Source organism: Microtus oregoni, unplaced genomic scaffold (assembly GCF_018167655.1).
Source record: "Microtus oregoni isolate MIOR12 unplaced genomic scaffold, Mior012 000014F_ref0000157, whole genome shotgun sequence".
In the NCBI taxonomy this organism is placed as follows: Eukaryota; Metazoa; Chordata; class Mammalia; order Rodentia; family Cricetidae; genus Microtus; species Microtus oregoni.
In genome coordinates this window covers 28,607,574-28,631,287 of record NW_024543073.1, presented here as the reverse complement: position 1 = coordinate 28,631,287, position 23,714 = coordinate 28,607,574, and the positions used below count along the sequence as shown (strand labels likewise).

Here is a 23,714-nt window from a genome sequence, read left to right as displayed (position 1 = left end):
GATAAAAATGTCAATTTATGGTTTCTTCCTTGGAAACAGGGGAATAAAGAAGTGTTCCTGAACTCAATATTTATCCTTACCACCATTTATCTAAATGTATTTGCTGAAAGCCTAATATTTACCACAGTCGTACATTTTGATTCCAGCAAAGAAGGCACACAAAGCTTATCCTAAAGTACACAAAATCCTGTAAAAACTTTGAATAATTGATACTCTTCTCTTATTAGATCCGAGAAAATTTGAAATGGACAGTGATTTTTGTAGGAATAGTAAAAAAAAAAAATCAAAGATAACATAACTACTACGGAAAACAAAATAGATATACATTGCTTGCTAATCTATGAAGTCACAGGATTCAGAAACTAGGTTATTTAATTTTTACAAATGATCCAATAGTGATTAAGTCCCATCAAAAAGAGAGTGTAGCAATTCCTAATAACTGCACCTGAAAAAAAAAACACACTTTGAAAACCAAAAAATATTTACCCTCCATTATTTTGGATCTAATTCACACAGATAGTGTTCAAGAAAAATATCCTCAAAAATAAAAAATTTCCTTACTATCTTGTCATCTCCCATTGTTGTGATTGGAGATACACTTATTTCAAATTGAAAATGGCCTTGGGGATCTATTTGTCACATTCTGTGTTGCAAAATTAGATGTTGATCTTTTTAACGGAAACACCACAGGCTTACCACAATGTACGTTTCCCACACCTTCCACTGAAAAGAGCTCCTACTCACCATTGTCTCTCAGGGACTGAGTAGGAAGGGGGGACATTAACCCGAGCAGGAGGTTGAATAGTGCATTGCCTTTCAACAGCATCAGTGTTCATTCAATTTTCCTTTGTCAAAACAGAAGGGTTTGCTTCTTACATATTCATGAAAACTCCAAAGGACATAAGTCAGGTAACAATCAGGTTATTTGAACCCATATTCAAATATGGACTTGAGAAGTCTATCCAAGATCAGCTTTGAGTTATTCCAAAATCCTTCTTTTGATTAACATATAAAGTAGCTATTGTTTCTTTTGTATACACAATTAGAGTAAAATATTTGCTGATAAGTTAAAAATTTAAGATTCTGATGTAGGCTAAAATATAAATCTCAGTATTTACGAAATACCTAGGGGATTCATTTTTAAAATTGTGGGGCCTAAGCCGGGCGGTGGTGGCGCACGCCTTTAATCCCAGCACTTGGGAGGCAGAGGCAGGCGGATCTTTGTGAGTTCGAGACCAGCCTGGTCTACAAGAGCTAGTTCCAGGACAGGCTCCAAAACCACAGAGAAACCCTGTCTCGAAAAATCAAAAAAATAAATAAATAAATAAAATTGTGGGGCCTGTATACACGTGTATAGTTTGTAAATATAGTCAAAGGACAGTCGTCCTCTATTGCATTCGGGTTGGGTTGGGTAGTCAGTGAGCCCACAACACTCCTTGTCTCTTAAGCCTTAATTGATCTCTTCTTAAAATAACAATTTCCTACCCTTTGTCTCCATCAGTGAAATTTGGGCAAAGTGGAGATGGAGTAAAACATGCATACCCGAATTACACTTTGGCATAGTTGAATTATCTCAATACATTCACACTCGGGAGGCCCTACTGTTTTAGTTTCAGTTCAGTTTTACTTAATGGCACATAGAAACACACAAGCTTCAAGTTTCCTTTTTAAGAAATAGCTCTTTGGGCTTTTTCTTTTATTTACCACTCATTATAGATGAAATATATGAACTAAGAAGTCTTTCTTTCAAAATGACAAAATATTGTATAGCCTTAACAGTGTCAAACTTTACAGAAAAATTAAAGTGCCAGCATGAGGCTGAAATGATGGGAAAGTGACTAAATACCATTGTTCTTCCAGGACTCTTCCCCTGAAGAGGATAGAATATATGAAACTACACATCACCTTTAGACATGGTAAAGTTGAAATCCAGGCAGAACTCAGGGTAGTTGATGAAATAGTCATCTCTCACAGAACCGTTTTAGTTCCATTTTCAACAATACATTTAGTTTATCACACTCTATACTAAAACCTACAAACATGTTTAAGATCTGTCTTCATTCTTGTGTGGTTGAATGCAGGTGTGGGGTTGGGACAGGTCTTCAAATGAACTTGAGATTCAAAGATACAGGAAGGTTGGCTGTCCCATGAGCCTAAGGGATCTACTGTTCTGTTCACCATGCCTCTCACAGCTATGCTTAAAGACAACAGTCAAGTGGATTCTGGGGAATCTTAACACCCTCAATGTTGCATGCTAGGCACTAGTCCCTGATTTTATACCAGCCCACACATTCTTTTCTTGATTATCACAAGGAAGTGGTTTTGATACTTATATTAAAATTTAAGAAGAGGGAGGAGGAGCCCAGTGCTAACATTACATTTGGCCTGGATCTAGGGTCATTCCTGGCTCTGTGCCAGGAATTTCTTCTGTTGTGTACTCTAACTTCAGGATATTACACCAGCCCAGCTTCAGAGTGACCATTATATGGAAGCAACAGAAGCTTGTCCTGAAAACAAATCTTGGGTTTTGACCAAATACCTACATTCTGGAGTCTGAGGAACACCTACAAAATGTCTGCTAACTTGTATCTAGGGAAATACATTTTCATTTCCTAATTAAAGTTTTTCAATTAAATTTTTTCAGTGAAAATTATACTAAACATAAGCTCATGTGAAATAACGGTCAGCAACTGCTTATCCCTGTCACATTCCTTACTTCAGAGAAGAGGCATTAAATATTTACGCTACATATTTATTTACAATTTTATTTAGTAATAAGAGTTCAAGAGTTTAATCCAGTTTTCAGATCAATCTCCTAAACAATCTTCATTCTGAAAAATAAAACCAAAATTAATGGCATTAGAAATCCATCTGACTAGACAGACATCACAGCAGTTTCTTATCTTCTACCAATTTGATACATCAGAAAGCGTTTACAGTATCATGAGTTTTTCATACTGATTTGCTTCATCACATGTATCAAAACATTGCATAAATAAACACATGCATAAATGCAACATCTATGGAGATGTAGTAATATGTCTCCTTAATGCAGTATTTCTCATCTTCAGCAGGTTAATTTACTAATACCATAGCAGATATCTTAGATAGAGAGAACACAAACACCAGAGTATTTTCTTTCTTGGGGGTTTCATAGAATGTATTACATACCTAGATGTTAAGACTGAAAAAAGTAGCCTGGCGGTGGTGGCACATACCTGGAGGACGTGCATGCAGGTGTAGTCAGACTGGTCTACAGAGTGAGTTCCAGGACAGATAGGGCTACAGAGAAACCATCTCATTTCTCATTACCCTCTCCCTAAAAGGAACCTAAAGATTTTTGCAGGCTTGCAGCTTAGAGGCCATATGTACTCCAGGATAGGTATAAACCAGTGGTTCTCCACCTTCCTAATGCTACAACCCTTTAATACATACAGTTCCTCAAGTTATGGTGACCCCAACCACAAAATTATTTTCACTGCCACTTCATAATTGCAATTTTGCTACAGCTCTGAATCATAATGTAAATGTCTGTATTTTCTGATGGTCTTAGATGACCCCCTTAAAAGGGATCACAACCCACAGGTTGAGAACTGCTGATATAAATGCAGCTCAACAACAACAAAAATCTAAGCTCACTCAATCTGAGTTTTGTTTTGTAAAGTTTAGGAACCCGACTGTGGGGTTCTTCCCCATAAACTCTGTAGATGATACCTTTTTTTTTTTAAATGTTAAGGTTGGATGCCCCTAGTGTATTTTTATTTCCTAAGAGTCATTTATTTCAGTAAAAGACACAAGACTGATTTACAAAGTGTGAAATTAAGAGCAAGATTACCCTGTGTGGAAATCTTTTTTTTTTTTGGATATCTCGAGACAGGGTTTCTCTGTAGCTTTTGGTTCCTGTCCTGGAACTAGCTCTTGTAGACCAGGCTGGCCTCGAACTCACAGAGATCCGCCTGCCTCGGCCTCCCGAGTGCTGGGATTAAAGGCGTGCGCCACCACCGCCCGGCCCTGTGTGGAAATCTTATACACTGTTACTAGCCATGGAATCTCAGTAAACTTATCTTTATGTCTTCAATGGAGTTTTAATATCACTTATCTTACAAGTTTGTTGAAGAATGTGTTCAGACTATGAGTGTCTTCAGTAATCAGCACACATCTATTTATTGTGTGATGAGTAAGTGTATAGGGTACACCACAGAAATTATTGCTTTAGGAAAATTAGAAGCTTACTAATTACCTGTTAAAGGGTTGAATTAAATATTCTCATTTCTTAAGAAGCTGGTGCCTCACTATGAAGAAAGGAGCAGCAAATCCAGATCCAAAGAACACAGTCATCATCGCCAGTAACCGCCACTTGTTTTCCACCGAAAATGGCAAATTCTGTTGGGAAAGAGAAAAAGCCTCCCAACAGTCCTTCAAAGAATTTGATTTCATCCAATAAAAGGGGGGGGGGGCAATCATGTGTACATACACACGTGTACATAACAATCAGGTGCATTCGACAGAACATGAAATAAACACCAGTTTTTTTCTGAATACCAGTCGGTAAGTCCGATTAGGCTAAGTATAAGAAACAAGTTAACTCTTGTATTTTTGATAATTGAAAAGATATTACCATGCACAGTAGCCAGTTTAAAAACAAACACACCACTCTAGTTTAGAAATTCTCCACCGAGTACAGTAGCAACCGCAGTACAAAGGTTGCCCTTTCCACAGGGAGCCATGCCTTCCACATCCCTCAGCGGGGCCTCGCCTAAAAGTTGCGCGGCTGTTACCATTAACTACCGGGTTTACTTACACCTAAAGCTATACCTGCCCTCAAGCGAGGCTTGTCCTAACGGAGACCGCTGGTTTCCGTGGTTAATCCACAGCCACGGGCCCTCTTCTCCTTTGTTCCCAGTGACCTTCACCCATCGTCCAACCTCATTAACGAGACGGCCTGGAGTCGTCCGGGCTTCGCGGCTCTGCGCCGGAGGCTGCTGGCAAGCTGAGGCCGCGGCTGGGACCCGGGGACCCCACCTTCCTCGGGGAGGTGGGCTGAGGGCCTGCGGGCTTCCGAGCGCCGGACCTGCCTGCCATTTCCTCCCCTCACTCTCCAAGCCGGGCGTGCGGTAAGCGGGAGGCGCCGGGCCTCCCTTGCTCTAAGCTGCCGAGCCCCACTCACCTTTCCCGGGCCCTCCTCGTAGTGGCTGCGACGGACCACGGAGGTGGTGAACCTCCGGACACTCTGACCCAACATGGTGCGGCGGGAAGCTCAGCAAGGGGCGCAGGGGTGGACGGCGGAGATAATGGCCGCACCACCACAATCCTCTTCCTTCGCGACCTTGCTCTACCGCTCCGAAGACCGAAAGGGAAGACGGGAACTACCACAGGAACTTCCGGAAACGCAACGCACGGCTGAGCTTTGAGGATTGTGGGCTTTGTAGTTCAGATGATACCGGACGCAATATAGGCTCCGTTGGATTGTGGGAAATGTAGTTTGACTTTGGGATGCGCGAGCGAGACCAGGAACCAAAGGATATTTATTGTTAGTGATTCGGGTCCTGAGCTAGTTTCTAGTTCAGATGTGGGATTCTTGGGGTTTGTTTCCCGAAGCAATTTATTGAGATAACTGAAGCTGTTTAACCCTGTGGGTCTAAGTTTATGGAACAAGAAAACAAACTTTTTCTGTGACTTCTTCATACGTTTTTCATTGCACTGTTTTGTCACCACTGAAATACGGGCAGTGTGGTCCTATCAGCGAGTACACAAGCAAGTGAACAAATGGCGTGTAGCACAAAGAATGTCATGGATAAAACTAAATTGAAGTGCTGAGATGGATTCATGAAGATACAGAAATTGGATCTAAAAGGCCACACAGAACACAGATAAAACTCTTAGATGCAGCTTAAGTAGGCTATGGAAGAGATAAATACCCTCTGATCTCTGCAACTAGCCTGGTTTAGAAATTGGTGTGTTCCTGCTGAACATAACACTTTCGTGGAGCATCAATATTAGAAAAAAACATTAGACAAACCATTTCAAAAAAATGATTTTTTTGAAAATAGAGGCGGGGGCATTATATATATTCCTAAATACACGAGTATAAGTTTCCCAGTCTATATAATGTTACTTATGTATGTAACAATAGAAAATTAAAAAAAAGAAGCCATGAATTTGAAAGAGTTCAAGGCAGGATACATAATACGGTTTGTAAGGAAAGAGAGGAAGAGGAAAGTGATGTAATTATATTATAGTCTCAAAAAGATACGTTTTAAAAGTGCATTGTATGTACTTGTTAAATTAAGTTTAGCCTAAATATGCTTCATATTTGATAATAAAATTTGGCTGGAAGTACCCTCTTGTACATAGTGAACTATAACATAAGGGGTATGTAAAAATACTGCATTCAAGCAATGAAGTCTCTGCCAGTAACAGGAGTTAAGCAAATCTTAGGGTCAAATTCTGTCATCTAGCAGTCTGTCAGTCATTCAGTCAGTCAGTCTGTATCTATCTATCTATCTATCTATCTATCTATCTATCTATCCATCTATCTATCATCTTCTACATATCTATGGATCTATCTGTTAAACATAGCTGCAAGTTCTGCCAAAAGATAGAAGCTATCCTTGCATAAACTAGTTGGACTTCCTGTGAGTACTGTCACTAAAAGAGCATGGGAGAAGTACCAGTGTACCACTGTTTGCCCATATAACACACACATACACACACACACTCACATGCACACACACACACAGAGACAGAGAGACAGAGAGAGAGATTCCTTTTCTACTATTTTGGAATGTGTCTGTGTGTGTGTTGTGTGTTGTGTGTTGTGTGTATGTGCTCGTTTGCACATGTGTGAGTGACGTGTGGGTGCACATGTGTGGCTGAGCAAACCCAATTCATTGCTTCGGTATGTGGTATGCCACTTCACTTTCTCTGATAATGCATATAACAGGAACCTCTGGAGGAGTGAGTCATTCTGATTTCTTTTAGTTGGAAATGCTCCTAATTCTATGATATTTTTATTTGTAAGCTTTGTTAAATTTAATTGATTTTAGTTTTCACAAAATGACCAAATATCACACCATCTGTTTAATATAACTATTATATAAATCTATGTATCCATCTATATATAGTATATATATCTATATGTCTGTATATCTATATCAATCATCTGTCAAAGACAGAACTGTTTAATATAATTGTTCTATATCTTACTTGTTACAACCTTAATGATGGTCTCTATCTATCTATCTATCTATCTAGAACTGTTTAATATTTGTTCCATGCCTTTATCATTACAACCTTAATTTTAGCTTAGTCATTTTCCTCCAGAGCAAGATTTGAAGAGATATGCAAACTAATCAACAAGTCTGTGGTAGTTTGAAAGAAAATGGCCCCAAGGGAATGGTACTAAAAGGAGTGATACTATTAGGACATGTGGCTTTGTGGGGTAAGTGTGGTCTTGTTGGAGGAAGTATGTAACTGCAAAGGCAGGTTTTGTGGTTTCATATTTGCTCAAAACATGGCCCAGTGTCTCAGACCATTTCCTGTTGCCTGTAAGATACAGGATTCTCAAGCACTTCTCCAGCACCCTGTCTGCCTGCTTGTGACCATGTCCCACCATGATGATAATGGATTGATGCTCCAAACTGTAAGTAAACCACCCAAGCTAAATGTTTCCTTTTATAAGAGTTTCTGTGGTCATGGTGCCTCTTTGACAGCAATAGAATTCTTAAGAGAAAGCTCAAATCTTCCAAACACTTTCTAACATTTTATTGAGAGCTATGGGGAAGCACTATTTTTCATGGCATATATGTCTATTCCCACAGTGAATAATAAACACAATAGATTCGTTATAGGTGTGTGCATAATAACTGTTGAGTAGAGACCATTTGGAAGAAGCTAGTGATAAAGGAGCCTGGGCAGATTAGATTAAATTAGATTGTAAAGGCTTGTTTTCACATGAATGTCATGTTATTCATATACTGGAGAGTTTATAATGCTGCAAATGGATAGTTTTTGCAACAGTAAGTGACCCAAAAGAGTCCTAAATTTTTTTGAAAACTATATATATAATGTTAGCTTGATTTTTAATTTTTTGTTTTACAGACTTTCAAAGAGAAAAAATGCTTTCTCCTTCAGAGGTTCCTATGTTTCATTTCTACAAATGGTAACAATAGGCAGCTACTACAATTGGTGTCTTCTTCATTTAAAAGGTATATGACCTTAATTTTTAAAATATTTTTTGGGACAGTGTCTTATTGTATAGTCTATGCCAGTTTTAAAATCACCGTGTGGCTCAGGCTGGTTTTGACTTCAAGAAATCCTTTACACTTAGCCACTCAATGTGTTCCGACAACATTTGTGAGGTAATAAGACCTCTACTTTTCAACTTAATAATTATTTATTTCATATATTTATGTGTGCCTATGTGTAAGTATGTGCATCATGTAGGTAGTCTGATCCTCATGAAGGTTAGAAGATGGTATTGGATTCCCTGAGACTTGACTTCTTCAAGAGCAACAAGTACTCTTAACTATTAGACCTTCTCTTCAGACCCCTCTTCATATTTCAGAGTTTCACTCTGTACTTTTTTACATTAAAAGATTTGTAAGAATATTTTTATTTATTCTGTATGCATTCTATACATGAATTGATGTATTTTGATGATATATATTCACTATATCTTCCATACTATTCTGTTTGGACTTTCACCAACATGTTCTCTTCCCAACTTCATGTACTCCCACCAAGTACATTTCATGTTGCCCATATGGACATGATAAATAGGTTTATAATAATCCATGTGAGAAGGGAAAACCTATCCATAGCCACATGCTTAAGGCAAATTGACTCTTCTTCCCCTAGTGGCCAGCAATTGTCAATTTCTCCTCAATTAGGGATGATCAGACCACCATGCCCATGCTATAATTTTGACAAGCTTAATCTTTTTCAGGTCTTGTGACCTGAATATCTGCTGTGAATATGTAAGTGCAATGAGCATGTTACATCCAGAAGATGGCATTTCAAAGCACTCCTCCTCATCCTCTCACTCTTACATTCTTTCCAACCCTTCTTCCTTAGTGTTTCCTGAGGCTTGGGGGAGAAGTTGGTATAGATGTTCCATTTAGGTCTGAGCACTCACAACTGTCTTTCTTGCCTTTTGGAACAATGAACTCTCAAAAGAGAAGTTTCCTCTATTCAAACGTCTCTGAGAAAGTTCCCTAGATTCCACCAAAGAGGAGAGTATTTGAGAACTAAGCATGTGAATGACATCATCATGTCCCTAGAGCCCAGTTCCACCATGAGCTTGAATATCATTACCTGACTGCATTCAGGGCTATATAGAGTAGCCCAGTAGAACCTTTCCGAAAATGTTTAGGTATAAATTTATAATCTATAATTATATAGTGTTTCTTGCAAGCAATTAAGATTAAGGGAGATGGTTATTAAGTCTATAAATTAATCACCTACATGTTGGGGTTAGCTGCTTGTTCGTTCTGGTTGCCAGAACCGAAATAATCACACAGATACTGTATTAATTAAATCCAGTGCTTGGCCCATTAGCTCTAGCTTCTCATTGGCTAACTCTTATATTAATTCAGCCCTTTTCTATTATTCTGTATATTACCACGAGATCACGGCCTACCAGCAAAGTTTCAGCACATCTATCTTTGGTAGCATCTCCATAGTATCTCTCTAATTCCACCTTCCTCCTCCCATGCTACAGGCGAAGCCAGTTCTTTATTCATTAACCAATAAAAGCAAACAGAGACAGAAGGACCTCCCACAAACATACCCTAAAATTTTCTTTATTTAAAGAAATTAGCTTTTTTACAAGCTTCCATTAGGACATTCTTTCTCATCATAGGTCTGGATGGCAGCTTGGCTGTATCATTTAAAATGTTTGTCCTAGCTTAATGCCAATCTCTTTCCACTGTACTGCAGTGATGATTCTCCAGCTCTTAAGCTAGGCTGTTCCTACAATGGAACATAAAGCCTTGCTGTTTGGCTGTCTTTCAGCAGCTTTGACATTGGAGAACACTAGACATGTTCAGAAATGCATGCTCTAACTTTCTGATGCTCTCAGTGAACTGAGGGAAATAAAATGCCATTCTTTTCACTTTCTCTTTCTTTTCCCTTCCTTCTTTTCTTTTTATGCATGTGTGTCTGTGTGTGTGTATATGTGCTTCTCTGTATGTGTGTGCTATTGCCTCTGTGTATGTGTGTGGCATAGAAGTGCCACAGCAGCCACAGCACACATGTACATGTCAGAGGACAACCTTTGAGATCAGTTCTTGCATTTAGACCTTGTTTAGAGAAAGTATTTCTTCTCTCCTGTGTAAGTCAGGCCAATTGTACTTTAAGCTCCTTTTTCTGTTTCCATTTTTCCATACTGCATGCTGGGATTACTGACATTCATGCTTCCAACTTTTATTTGGATTCTGAGGATCTGAACTCAGGTCTGTGAGGTTGCGCAGGTATTATTACTCACTATGCCATATCCCCATGGTAAAGATCTGTCCTGTCCCTTTAAGAGGCAAGCCACACTTGCTCCCTCCTTATCTGCTGAGGCAAGCTGATCTTTAGCTTCCAGCCTGAGTTTCTTCCTTTTCCATCTCCCTCTCAAAGAGGCAGCTTTTGTCTCTCCCAACTTCTCCCCTTCCCCCTGGTTGTTTTCCTCTCTCTCTCTCTCTCTCTCTCTCTCTCTCTCTCTCTCCCTTTCTTCCCTTTTCCCCTTTCCCCTTCATAACCCACTAAATAAATATCCAATTTCACTCTGCATAGTGTGCCTATCCTTGTCTCTGTCTCTCGCCTGTCGCATGGCTCCCTGCCTGGGACCAAGCCGCCTTTGGAGACATGCAGCGTGGTCTCATAGTGTGCCCATCTGCCTATCTCTCTTTGTAGTCTGCTGCAGCCACTCAGGGATCTGTGCCATCCCTTCGTGGGACTGGTTGCTCTTGGGATCCACTGCCTACATCCGCTCCAGCACCTGCAGTGTGGTCTCATGATCCACTGCCCAATGCAGCCACTCAGGGATTCTCAGCATTTTTACTTTTACCATTATACCCATGCTCATAAATTTGTTTTTATTTAAATAAATATCACCACAAACACACATACCACCCACCCACCCAAACAAACAAACTAATCACAAATTTATTTTTTACATTGATTTTGGATTGTTCTTTTTCATTACTAATTAGAGACTATCAATTAGTTAAGTACCTAATAACATACTTTGAGAATGGAGTTTATGCTTAATTAGTCTCTTTTAAATTCCACTATAAAGGGAAGAGAAAAAGCTAAAATAGATCTGGCTGCATTCCATTCCTTAACCAACAATATGAAAATATGATAAAATGTCTAACCACAGATTCTTCCGAATTTCTTACTGATCAGTGAAGAGCATAGTGAACCTTTTCTTAGCCTTTATTATGAGCTCAACCAGCAGAATCCAATAGACTGACAGTCAGGTATTTCTGGAGCTTGCAGATCCATTCAGAAATGCTTTCTTAGTCCATCCCCTTATAAGGAATCAGTCCTGACCCTTTGAGAGCTGAGAAGTTCAAGCTAATAATATGGAGAAAACACAGGAGGTTCATAAAGTGGGGAGCAGAGAGGAAGAAGATGAGTCTGAATGGAGAAATGGACAAAGTCAAGAGACAAATGGTGAAAAGAAGATGGAAGGACTTTCTGCCCAACCTACTGATGTTCCTTCACCCCCACACACTCAGGGGCATGAGCACAGTGCCCTAGGTGATTCTCCCCACTCTTTTACCCACTCACACATTTACAAAGCATGCCAAACAAAAATTCCCCACGGAAGCCTTTCACGCCCAGAAACAGAGAACAGCACACATTGATGACTTGAGTCACCAAGCTCTGGAGTGGTTGGTGAAGAATGTGGAACCCTGTGGCAGGGTTGATGCACTGTTTCTTTTAGAAGAACTTTAGCATTCTGTATTCCTATCACAGTAACTGGCCAGAAAATGCCATTTCCTTGAAAAAACTTTGGAATGGATATGATATATTTTTACTCTAAAGTTTATTGTAAGAGAAATGTGGCATTTCATGAATTGATTAGTATAAAATAAAGAATCAACCTTAGGGACAGGAGATTCACTCTAAAGTCAAATTTTAAAAATAAAATTCAACTATTTTAAGCATTAGAAAAGGTATATAAAGTGAATAAAGTATGAAAATATGATAAAATGTCTAACCACAGATTCTTCCCAATTTCTTAGTGATCAGTGAAGAGCGTAGTGAACCTTTTCTTTAGACCCACAGAATTCTTTAGAGGCTAAAATACATTATACAGAACAGTGAAAGTAAAAATTAAAATACAATGTTATTTCTCTCAACAGTATTTATTAGGTTACATTTTTAAGAGGTAGGTTCAACTTTATTTAAAAATGAACGGTTCAGTGAAGAAACTTTTCAACTTACATTGAAAAATTCAAATTAACACATTTCTTTTGGTTTTGAATTTGTATAACCTGACACTGTGATATGAAAATCAGGACTCTGTGACACCTGCTTGTAATTTCAGATATGTAAGAGGAAAACCTGGTATTATTAAAAGGAGAAAACATGACAGGCTGTGTTCATTAAGATTTGCAAATATGTTGTGAAGTTTCTGAATGGATGACTGGTGCCACTGGGAGGCAAAAGTCTGAGAAGAAAGAAACATGAGTTTCTAACGATCAAATTTGACTTCCCAGGTTCTTTTTGGTTGGAAGTCTCCTCTGTTCCTTTCTTTAACCCCTGTTATACTCTTCAAATTTCACCTCATATCTTCAGATATTTCCACAGAAGATTTTCTACCACCCAACATAGTCAAAGTCGACTGCTACTCACATCACATAAAATTAAATTTATAAGACTGCATGGCAGTAAGGACATGTATCACATCTTATCTCATTACTATACCATATGACACTTTAGAAGAAAAACTGATTTTTAAATTAGCTTTGTATTTGCCCTCAAAGTGGGCACTTAACTTTATGTAGCAGAAGGAAGTTGATAAGGAATGATGCATTCAGTAGAAAGTGGTCCAGGGCTTTTAGAAAAGGCATTCCTTAGTGCAAATTAGATATTTTCAGTGAGTTATTGTAGGATTGCTTCTATTTATAGTCTTTACATGCTTTAACAAAAGGTAACATTATCCCAGTTTTAACATCGGCTTTACATAGTTATCATTTTGTCCTCAAAGTAATCCTTTATAGCAGAGGTCACTAAAGTCACTTGTATTTAATATATGAGGCAAACAATTGATACTGAATAATTCAACTACCTTGACTTTGTCCTCATCATCAGATACTACATAGCAGAAATAAGACTAAAATCAAAATTATGATTTCAAGCTTATTGCTCTTTTTTCATATATATATATATAATTTATTTATTTTTTGTTGTTGAAAAAATTTCTGCCTCCTCCCCGTTTCCCATTTCCCTCCCCCTCCTCCTACTCCTCTCCCCTTCCCCCAACTCTCCTCCCCCCTCTCCACTCCTCTCCACCTCCCCTCATTTCATTCCCCATCCCTCTCAAGACTGAAGAGCAGTCCAGATTCCTTGCCCTGCGGGAAGTCCAAGGTCCTCCCACTTCTATCCAGGTCCAGGAAGGTGAGCATCCAAACAGGCTAGGCTCCCACAAAGCCAGTTCATGCAGTAGGATCAAAACCTAGTCCATTGTCCTTGGCTTCTCATCAGCCTTCATTGTCCGCCATGTTCAGAGAGTCTGTTTTCATCCCATGCTTATTCAGTCCCAGTCCAGCTGGCCTTGGTGAGCTCCCAGTAGATCAGCTCCACTGTCACAGTGGGTGGGTGCACCCCTCGTGGTCCTGACTTCCTTGCTCATGTTCTCCCTCCTTCTGCTCCTCATTTGGACCTTGGGAGCTCAGTCTGGTGCTCCAATATGGGTCTTTGTCTCTATCTCCACCCATTGCCAGATGAAGGTTCTATGGTGATATGCAAGATATTCATCAGTATGGATAGTGTCATTTCAGGTTCTCGCTCCTCAGTTGCCCAAGGTACTAGCTGGGGACATCTCTCTGGACACCTGCGAGCCCCTCTAGAGTCAAGTCTCTTGCTAACCCTAAGATGGCTCCCTTAATTAGGATATATACTTCTCTGCTCTCATATTCACCCTTCCTTTATCCCAACCATTGCATTCCCCCAAGCTCCCCCTATCCTCCCCTTCTCACGTTTCTCACCCCATTTCCCCTTACCCCCATCCCACCTCACCCCCAAATTCCCAGTTTTGCCCCGCAATCTTGTCTACTTTCCATATCCAGGCGGATGACTATATGTTTTTCTTTGGGTTCACCTTCTTATTTAGCTTCTCTAGGATCACAAATTATGGGCTCAATGTCCTTTATTTATGGCTAGAAACCACTTATGCGTGATTACATCCCATGTTCATCTTTTTGGGTCTGGGTTACCTCACTCAGGATAGTGTTTTCTATTTCCATCCATTTGCATGCAAAATTCACGATGTCATTGTTTTTTTTTTTTTTACCGCTGAGTAGTACTCTAATATGTATATATTCCACACTTTCTTCATCCATTCTTTCATTGAAGGGCATCTAGGTTGTTTCTAGGTTCTGGCAAACTTATTGCTTCCAGTGGTCCAAGAGAGTTACATGTGAGATAAGGAACTCATAGTCTAAGAGAAAGGGATAAAAGTTAGTTCATATTTGCTATGCATTAATTTCCCCCCTGCTTTGTGTGTGTGTGTGTCTGTGTGGTGTGTGTGTGTATGAGAGAGATAGAGAGACAGAGAGAGAGAGAGAGAGAGAGAGAGAGAGAGAGACAGACAGAGAGAGAGAGAAAGACAAAGAGACAGAGAGAGAGGGTTGAGTAGATCTTTCAGATCAGTTGGAACTGATTGAAGCTGCTGGTGGTAATACTCCAGCTTCAGGAGCCAGCTGTAGGATTGTACCTTGTGAGAGCAGGTCATGTAGCAAGGGGACATAATCACTGACAACAACTGTATCACCCAAATTTTTTCTACCATACCTCCATTGACCTCTGGGAGACTAGAAAGGATTGACTTTCAAGTCAATAAATATATCCAATAATGTGAACTGCTGGTAATTTAACATGGGCCTCAAGCCATGCTGGGGAAACCCTTATCTTAACAACTAAGATGTAACTGAAGTGTTTTGTTCGCTTGTTGTTTTTTTGTTTCTTCACATCTAGCTTCCTGTGTAGGTGCAGTCCAACATGATCTGCTTCCTGGAATAAACAGAGACTTATTAGAAGCCACCTTTGCCCACAATACAGTCATTCCAGTTAGATGCAAAAATGTGCAAAAGATTGACAATGCCTGTCCTTTTGTGTTTCGGGAGGAGAAGGGTCCTCCTAGGAGCCAGTTGAAACCTGCCAAACTGACTTACTCATTTTATTCCCTAGAGTTCTGTTCTTCCTCTAACTAAATCATTTGGCTATCCCATACCCCATTGAAAGACTTCTTACTTTCCTTCTCTAGTGCAGAAAAATCACCTTAAAATCATGGAACTATCCCATTCCTCAGAGAAAATTTCTCCTACATGTATCATGATTCTTGATTAACTCTTGCCATAATGGTTGTAAAATGAGTTTCCATCTCCAGCACTTCCTCCAATTTACTAGCTTCCTTTTAGCAATTAACTGGAAATGAAAGAATTTCTTCTCCTGTTGTCTTTGATTTATCTACTTGCTCTTGGTGTAGTTTAATGGCTACTTTTAAAAATGGTTTATATTGGGCAGTGGTTGCACATGCTTTTAATCCCAGCATTCAGGAGACAAAAGCAGGTGGATCATAGTGAGTTTGAGGCCAGCCTGGTCTACAGAGTGAGTTCTAGAAGTTTTAGGACTGTTTACACAGAGAAACCTGTCTCGAAAAACCATAAATAAATAAAAAGTTTATAATTCCTGACTTCCCTTAAATAGTACAGCGTTTCATCATTTTGCATTTGGTCAATAGCAGCCACTTCTAACTGGCACCTGTGTAACACTTACACGCTCTCATCATTTTTTGTTTCTTAGTGTTTCCTTATCTTAACAAGAAATGCTCCTAACCTCATCAAATTTATATTATTCCAGTCCTGGGAACCAAGCAGTATTTTACAGATGAAACACTCTTTAAATAGGAAGTACTCATAGAGATGAAGGTCTGGACATCAGCTGTGTTTACTTAGGCTAGGATGCACTTGTTTTGTAGTGAACACACATGCACATAGACACGAAAATACAGATGCAGATCTACAGTTTGGAAATCATGTCTTCTTTATAAATACCACCACTTTAAATTTACACTACAAGCTCCTTTTTATTTATTCCAAGTTTAAACTTTTATGTACCTTCTTTCACCGTGAGGACACAGAACTCAATATCTTAAACAGGCTCATTCATGCATTATATCTAGCATGGTTTCAGAATTTTGTCTATGACTTGAATTCAAATGTGCTTGATTTCTGCAATTTCTACCTCATAACCCGAACATTCTCCAGTTAAATGACTGTGGTGGAGTTCTTCCTTCTCCTCCATTCATTCTTCTGTCACTTTTGACCACATCTTTTATCTCACCACACTCTTTTTTCCTGTCTCTTCTTTTGTCTGCCTGACTGCCTGCTTTTTTCCCCTCTGTTCCCCAGTTCCTCCATTCCTCCCTTCCTTCCTTCATTCTTTCCTTCCTATCTGTCTGTCTTCCATGGATACCACCTACTGACCAACATAATACAGTGACTTTGATGCCTTCGTCTTGATTCCTATGTCCCTGCCCTCTTTGTGTTCCTATGATTAATTCTTCTCTGTTTCTCTTTTTTTTCCATGATTTTATATTAATGCTTTTTGTTACTCTTCCAATAATTTCCTAAATATCTATTTATTTTCATACGTTTTGTCTTTTCCTTTTTGTGCCTTTTACATTACACATAGATTTCTAAGTCTCCACATTACTCACTGAGATGGGTCTCTAGCTTAAGTTTTAAATCAAATACTCAAAGAGACAGAAGGACTTTTTCATCCTTACACCACATGAAAGCCTCACTGGTTAGTGCGTGTCTCCTTCCTGCCTAAGCTGTATCTAAGAAGATAGAGCCAATGTTCAAAAATTAGGTAGTCTATAAATAATCAACTCCTGACATTTTCTATAGAAGGAAACAGGGAAACTATAAGAGCAAACAAGGATGAAGAGAATTGTAAAGTTTGATGTCTTCCACATTTATTTTTTATCCAAAGTCAGAAAGTGTAAAAGTGCTTCTTAATTATTTATCTGTTTGCATTATTTACATGTAAAACAGAATGACTGCATGAGTTAGAGCTTCTATTGCTGTGATAAAACACCATGACCTTGGGGACAAAAGGTTTTGTTTTGCTTACAGTCTCACAATAGAGACCTACAACACCAACTGAAGTCAGGGCAGGATCTCAAGGCCGGAGTAGATGCAGAGACCATGGAGCTAAAAGCAAATTTTGTCAAAAAATTTTATGAAGGCAAAGAACCTAAGATATATGTCCAATTTACACACTAAACTTTTCCATAGGTACATACATGTACCAGAAAAACAACATATGTGGGTCGGTACTGCCTGTATTTTCAGAATTCCCTGGGATTGATTTAATGCATACATTATAGATGAGAGGGAACAAATTTGAAAGATTAGCCAAATTTTTGCTTTCTAATGATGAAAGTAAACACTTCTGCAAATAAATTTCTGAACTTTTGACCTTAATTAAATGGATACAATATTTGTATTGTGTAGACAATATCAAGAACCCAAATGGAGCCACTCTGCTATGAGGTATAAAGGTCATAGTTCATCAAAATATACCCATTTATATGAGAATGGCTTTTGTACTTTGTTTTTTCAGTTTAATTATAAGATTAAGGAAAACAGGATTTGCTTGAAGGAAACGTTTATGCCCTTGGAGCAAATTTTTACTGCATTCACTAGAGATGTTTTAAATATGCCAACTAATTACAAAATTATTACACAAATCGGATTAGGTTTAATTACCAGTTCTTTTACATACTTTTTTGAACAACACTTTAAGCTGTATCATTGTCCCTGAATTGTACTCAACCAAATTCCTACCACCTTGTACTAAGGGATTTTATAAATGACAGACTTTTAAAATTCATTGTTGTGCTTATTGTATTTTTTTCTTTTAAGGATGTGCTTTAATATATTTCATAGTGTCGTTTTTATAAAGACCCATAGGAAATATATCTCTCTGGCTTTCATAGTAAAACAAACGGGCTTTGCCTGAGTGTCTGATTTACTTTTGCCTTATGGGTCCTGTGAATAACAAACTCTGCCATGTTTCCCTGTATAGATGCTTCCTAGAAAGCATACAGCCAAGCATGTGACCCATCTCGGTGGGAGATGGATATATTTTGTGTACTTTACTCTTGACTCTACCTTCTTTCTTAATCTGTTTATCTTTGCTTTACTTTTATCATGAATTTTAAATGTGTTTTTATCTTGTTTTATAGTCTTTGTCTCTGCTTTGTACTTTAGATATTTCCTAGAGCCGTATTAGCATGCAAATAAAATAATAAATCTCATATTTTCCTCTCATAAAGATTGTACCAGCTTTATTTATCAAATTTTCTTTTTGTTTTATGGACCCGGGTGAGGCAAGATAATTATAGCTTAGCTGATGGAACAAAGGACCTCCAAATTTAGTAGCTTAGAATTAAACTCTCAGAGTTTGCATTTATAATGATGTCACAGTCTGGATCATATTCTCAGAAAACATTCTACTTCCCTAGAATTTTCTATTCAGTCCTCTGTGCTAGACCAATGTGCTAGGCATGAGAAAATTGAGGCTAAGCAGAAGAGTTCGGGGCAGGTCTATAGGTAGCACACAGGGCTCATGTCCAGATTTCATTAGGACAAACCTATATAATGCTAGCACTATTAAGCATGGAGTCTCAGGAAAAGGGGATTTCTGTATATCTGAAATCAAATCCAAAAAGTGTTGGCTGAACAGACCATGTCCTGAAACACAATCGTATATTTTCTTTCTAGAGTGACACAATGCAAACTGGTAGGCCTCAATACAAAGATTGTAAAGCTTCATCATTGTTCTTGTTGGTTTTCTGGCTTCTGTGCATTTGGCAGAGGTTGCACACTGCAAGTCCTCTGCTATATAGCCTCAGATGAGGATGACCAGACCTCAAGTCCAAATTTACCGTGGTTCCTTTGTTTGCTCGGTATGCTTCCTGAAATGCTGACAGAAGGGCTTCCTGGGCTGCAATGAGAACAATGCTATTTTTTTCTTTATTGGTAATATTTGACAGAAGGATTAATGAGAATACTTTCTAATTTAAAATTTTCAACTAGATGGTATTTCCATGACAACCCATTATTTGTGTCTTTTCACATATGCTACTTTTATTAATGTTTTCTTTGTCCAGCAGGGCTCCTATTCAAGCATGTCCTATGGATCTAAAACAGAAATATAAGGGCTAGAGGTTGTATTTCAGTTGGTAGAGAGTGCTAACTCAAAACACTGATTTCAACCATCAACAATGCAGGCCGTCAGCACAGTGGTGCACTCCAGAGAGCCCGGCCCTAGCTGGGTGGACACAGAAGTTCAAGTCACTCGGTGCTACAGCATGTTTCAGGTCAGCATGTGGTACAGAAGCACCAGTCTATTAATTAAGTCATGCATACACAATTATAAAAGCCTCCTGTGTAACTAGAATACAAACTCTTGGAAGGAAGGGAGCTTCTCATCTTTGGTTACTAATATCCTAACTATCCAGCACAAACACACTCAATGAGTATTTACTGAAAATAGTGACTTAATAAGATGTTCATTTGAATTTAATCAAATACCTACCCTGAGTGTGTGAGCTTATGCATTTGTTCATAAGATCAGTTTAAATGAAGTCTAACTTACATGGAATAAAAAATGGTGAGTTTTACCATTGTACATACTTACTGAGCAGAGACATAATTAAGATAGACCAGTAAATTACCTATACTTTAGTCATAACTTTAATTGTATGTATTTATGGATTTTTGTATGATAATTTGATATGCATATATAATGTGAATTATCCAAGCCATGTTCTATTTTTACCAGCATAGTTTTGAATTATGTATTAATTGCCTCTGAGTGCCATTGTTCTGGTGTCTGACTTCTCTCAGGGGAGAAGAACCTTACTTAATATCATATAAATGAGGTTTTAAAATCAGGTTTGTTCACACTGAATTATCAATACTATGGGCCTGATAATTGTTTGCACAGGAAAATGTTCTCTATGTTATAGAATATTTAGCTCAATTCCCAGAATCTATTTGCTAGATGCCAGTAATAATACTTATCAAACCCCACTTGCCCTCACTAACATCTCATGCCAACTGAATATGCCTTCAATATTTTCAAATCCCTCATAGAACACTGTTTTGTCTGGAAACCCATCACTCTATGGTCATTTATTTGAGGGTCAATCTGTCTCAACAAAGTGTGCTCTTTTTCTTAACAGTGCTGCTACAACAGCAGGTATTTAATGGTAGGAGGCTTTGCCTTTCTGTTTTAGACGCAGTTACTTTGGGATCGATTATGTAGACCACAGTCCCAACCCTTACTAACAGGTGTAGCACACATCCAAAGAGTCAGTATCATCTCTTGATCCTCCTTCCTTCTGGTTCTTGTTTGTGCATTATGGCTACTTTATAAGTGTGTGTTCTCTAAGACCTATTCATTTAGAAGATAATGAACAGCCAGGTGAAGTGATTTATATTTCTAATCTTAGCATTTTGGAGACAGATACAAGAAGATTATTGTTTGTCGCCAGCCTGGGCTACATAGTAATCTCCATGCCATATTGGGCTACAGGGTAAATGTTTTAAGAAAAAATATAGCAATAAACATGTCCTAAGCAGTTCAACCAGAGACAGACAATTAGCTTTTAATTAAGTGAACTTTCACGCCTATCATTGTGCCAGGGAAGCAGTGACAGTTATGCTCAGCACAGAACCCCCAAGAATACATCATTGCACACCACCTCTTTCGTAAGCTGCTCTTCCACTTTTTTCCTATCCCGAGATCATGTGCTAAGGTAGTCCTGTCTTCTTCATACTATACTCCGTTTGTATCATTTGGTTTTGTATTAAGCCCTTGTAAAGAAACTTTTAAAATATAGTTATTGTATCAAGACATTCTCAGCTTTGCTTTCCTTGTCTATTGGGTCTCCAATCATGAATTTCTCAGGTTTTTATTTAAATTTTTCTTCCACTTTGTGTGTGTGTGTGTGTGTGTGTGTGTGCGTGTGTGTGTATTCCTGTCCTCTCCAGAAGGCCCCATCATCACATAAATGGGAATAAACTGATTTCCTAAATATCATTAAGAAAAAAATCTACAGAGTAAAAATAATAACAATTTTCTGTCTTTGATAGTTTTCTAGATTTTTTCACTGACTTTGTCTAGTTAATCTCATATATCTTGAAAGTATTGAAAGAATCTGTTTCTTTAAATGCAATTAAAACATCAAAATTAAAGATGTGAATAGATGGAGAGATGGCTCAGTAGTTAAAAATGCTTACTGTTTTTGGAGAAGTGTCAGGATCAGCTCCCAATACCCACATTTTGGGCTGCTCACAATTGCTTGAAAATCCAGCTCCAGAGGGTCTAACACCCTCTTCTGGCCTCCTGGGGCATACTGATCTATCTGATACACACTCACAGATACACACAAATTCACATAAATAAAATAAAATTAAAATATTACATTTAGATGTAAACGAATATCCCTCTCATCAAATGAGGAAATCAGACTAATGAATATTGTGAGAGACTCTCTTCATACAGGGAATTCATAGAAGAGTATTAAAGATAGAAATCCATCTCATTTAAGTCTGTATTATTTGTTATATGTTCTAAATCTTTACAATTCACATTGAATTATTCCATTATACACTAGCTAAGAATGTACAGGTTATGAAATTGAAGTGTTGTTGAGAAAAGCATAGTCTTATTTATATAGCTTAGCTATCATCGTAAAGCTGACTTTTGCTATTCAATCTACTTTTCAATTGCAGTTCCTTCCCCAACCTATTTATTACCAGGGATTTTCCAATTTTTCAGAAATTCAAAGCAAATATTATTTTATCTTCATCCTTTTAGATTTTTCTGTAGAAATGGCTGATTAACTTTATACTCGCATCTAAGCATCCCTGAGTATATATTTTGGAAGAAGACAGACAGGACATCAGGAGAACAAAAATTTCATTTGTTTTTGCTATAATTCACAAGAGAAAAGTAAAACCTTTTGTTTCTTAAATTAAAAACAAAAGTTTGGAAACATATTTTAAAACTGAAGAGGGATTTGTCTTTAATTTTTGCTTTAAGTACTTTCTTGGAGGTGTAATTACCTGAGGAAAGTAGCCATGATTGAAGCTTGAGAACTACAGGATTTGGGATATAGGGGTGGAAGCCAATTCGGGATGGAATGTACAGGTATCAGTTCCTTACCTGTATTGCTCTGTTTATCTCTTATTCTCCACTCCCTTTCTTTATCCTCCTTCTCCCCTTCCCTGTTTCTCCTCCACTCCCCTATCCTCCCCTTTCCTCTTCTTTCTGTTCCTTGTTCTTTCTACTTGAACACTGGGGATTTTGTAGAAAACTATAAACATCTAAAGTAAAAACCACATTAAAACTTTTAAAAACTTGAAAAGCAAAGGAGAAAATATCAAAAATAAGTGCTAAAGGCTAAAGTTTCCAAAACTAGATATAGCTGGACAATAATATGGGAAATTTAGATGTCTGAAAGTATAAATATAAAAGAAGTATGACAGGGTGAGTAGATAATTATAATTATGTCATAGAAAAAGTTTTCCCATAAACTAGACATCTTTTTCTTTCTTTCAGAGTCAACCATTCTTTCTGTACTTAACCTAACTTCTCTGAATTTTAGCAGTAATCTTTCCCCTGCCATCTCAGCCTGGTAAAAGAGAAAGCCCCACTTCTATTAAACCCTATCCTCATCACACACTTATTTTCTGACCAACCTCTTTCTGTATGCATTGCTATTTGCTGATCAATTCAGCCTAGAACATGAGCTTTCTCTGATACTTTCAGTTCTACCTTTTTAAAGACCCCAGAGTTTTATTCAAAACATTCTATTATTAATTTTTAAAGCCATACCACAGAGCTATGAAAACTACATGGTATTGGCATAAAACCCAGACAAGCTGATCAGTGTAATTCAAAGACCAGACATAAATCTACATATTCACACATTTATCGACACTGGGTTTTTGATAAAGAAAATACACAATGTAAAAAAGAAAACATAGTCAACAAATGGTGATGGTCTAACTGGATGTCAGCATGTAGACAATTGCAAATAGACATATATATATATATATTTGAGTATATACTCAAGTCCAAGTGGACCAAAGACCTCAACATAAAAGCAAGCACACTGCATCTGATAGAAAAGAAATTAGCAGATAGCCTTGAACTCACTGGCACAGGAGACAACTTCCTGAACAGAAAACCAAGGGCACAGGTATTAAGAACAGGAATCAATAAATGGGACTTCATGAAACTGGGGATTTTCAGTAAGACAGAGGACACTGTCAATAAGAAAAATTGGCAGCATATTGGGAAAAGATCTTCACCAACTCCATATGCCATATAGGGCTAATACCTAAAATATATAAAAAATTCAAGGCAGTAGATGTCGACCTCAACAAACCAAATAATCCATTTAAAAA

General features: G+C 38.1%; 1 protein-coding gene and 1 non-coding gene across 2 annotated transcripts; both read right to left on the bottom strand.

Moving 5' to 3' along the window:
* Nucleotides 1–2,751: 2,751 nt before the first annotated feature.
* LOC121455767 (cytochrome c oxidase subunit 7C, mitochondrial) lies at nt 2,752–5,365 on the bottom strand. Its single transcript, XM_041663445.1, has 3 exons — nt 5,168–5,365; nt 4,241–4,383; nt 2,752–2,831 (listed from the first exon to the last, which is right to left on the bottom strand). The coding sequence occupies exons 1-2, from the start codon at nt 5,240–5,242 to the stop codon at nt 4,267–4,269; spliced, it is 192 nt and encodes a 63-aa protein (XP_041519379.1). The 5' UTR covers nt 5,243–5,365; the 3' UTR covers nt 2,752–2,831; nt 4,241–4,266.
* On the bottom strand, nt 2,919–2,980 carry LOC121456024. Its single transcript, XR_005975577.1, has one exon. It is a non-coding gene; the product is annotated as a small nucleolar RNA Z39 (small nucleolar RNA).
* Nucleotides 5,366–23,714: the final 18,349 nt, after the last annotated feature.

Excerpts from the sequence above, each read along its gene's own strand:
- LOC121455767 (XM_041663445.1), bottom strand. The coding sequence starts at position 5,242 with ATGTTGGGTCAGAGTGTCCGGAGGTTCACCACCTCCGTGGTCCGTCGC. Across the intron at positions 4,384-5,167 it reads ACGAGGAGGGCCCGGGAAAG|AATTTGCCATTTTCGGTGGA; the intron begins GTGAGTGGGGCT and ends CTTTCCCAACAG.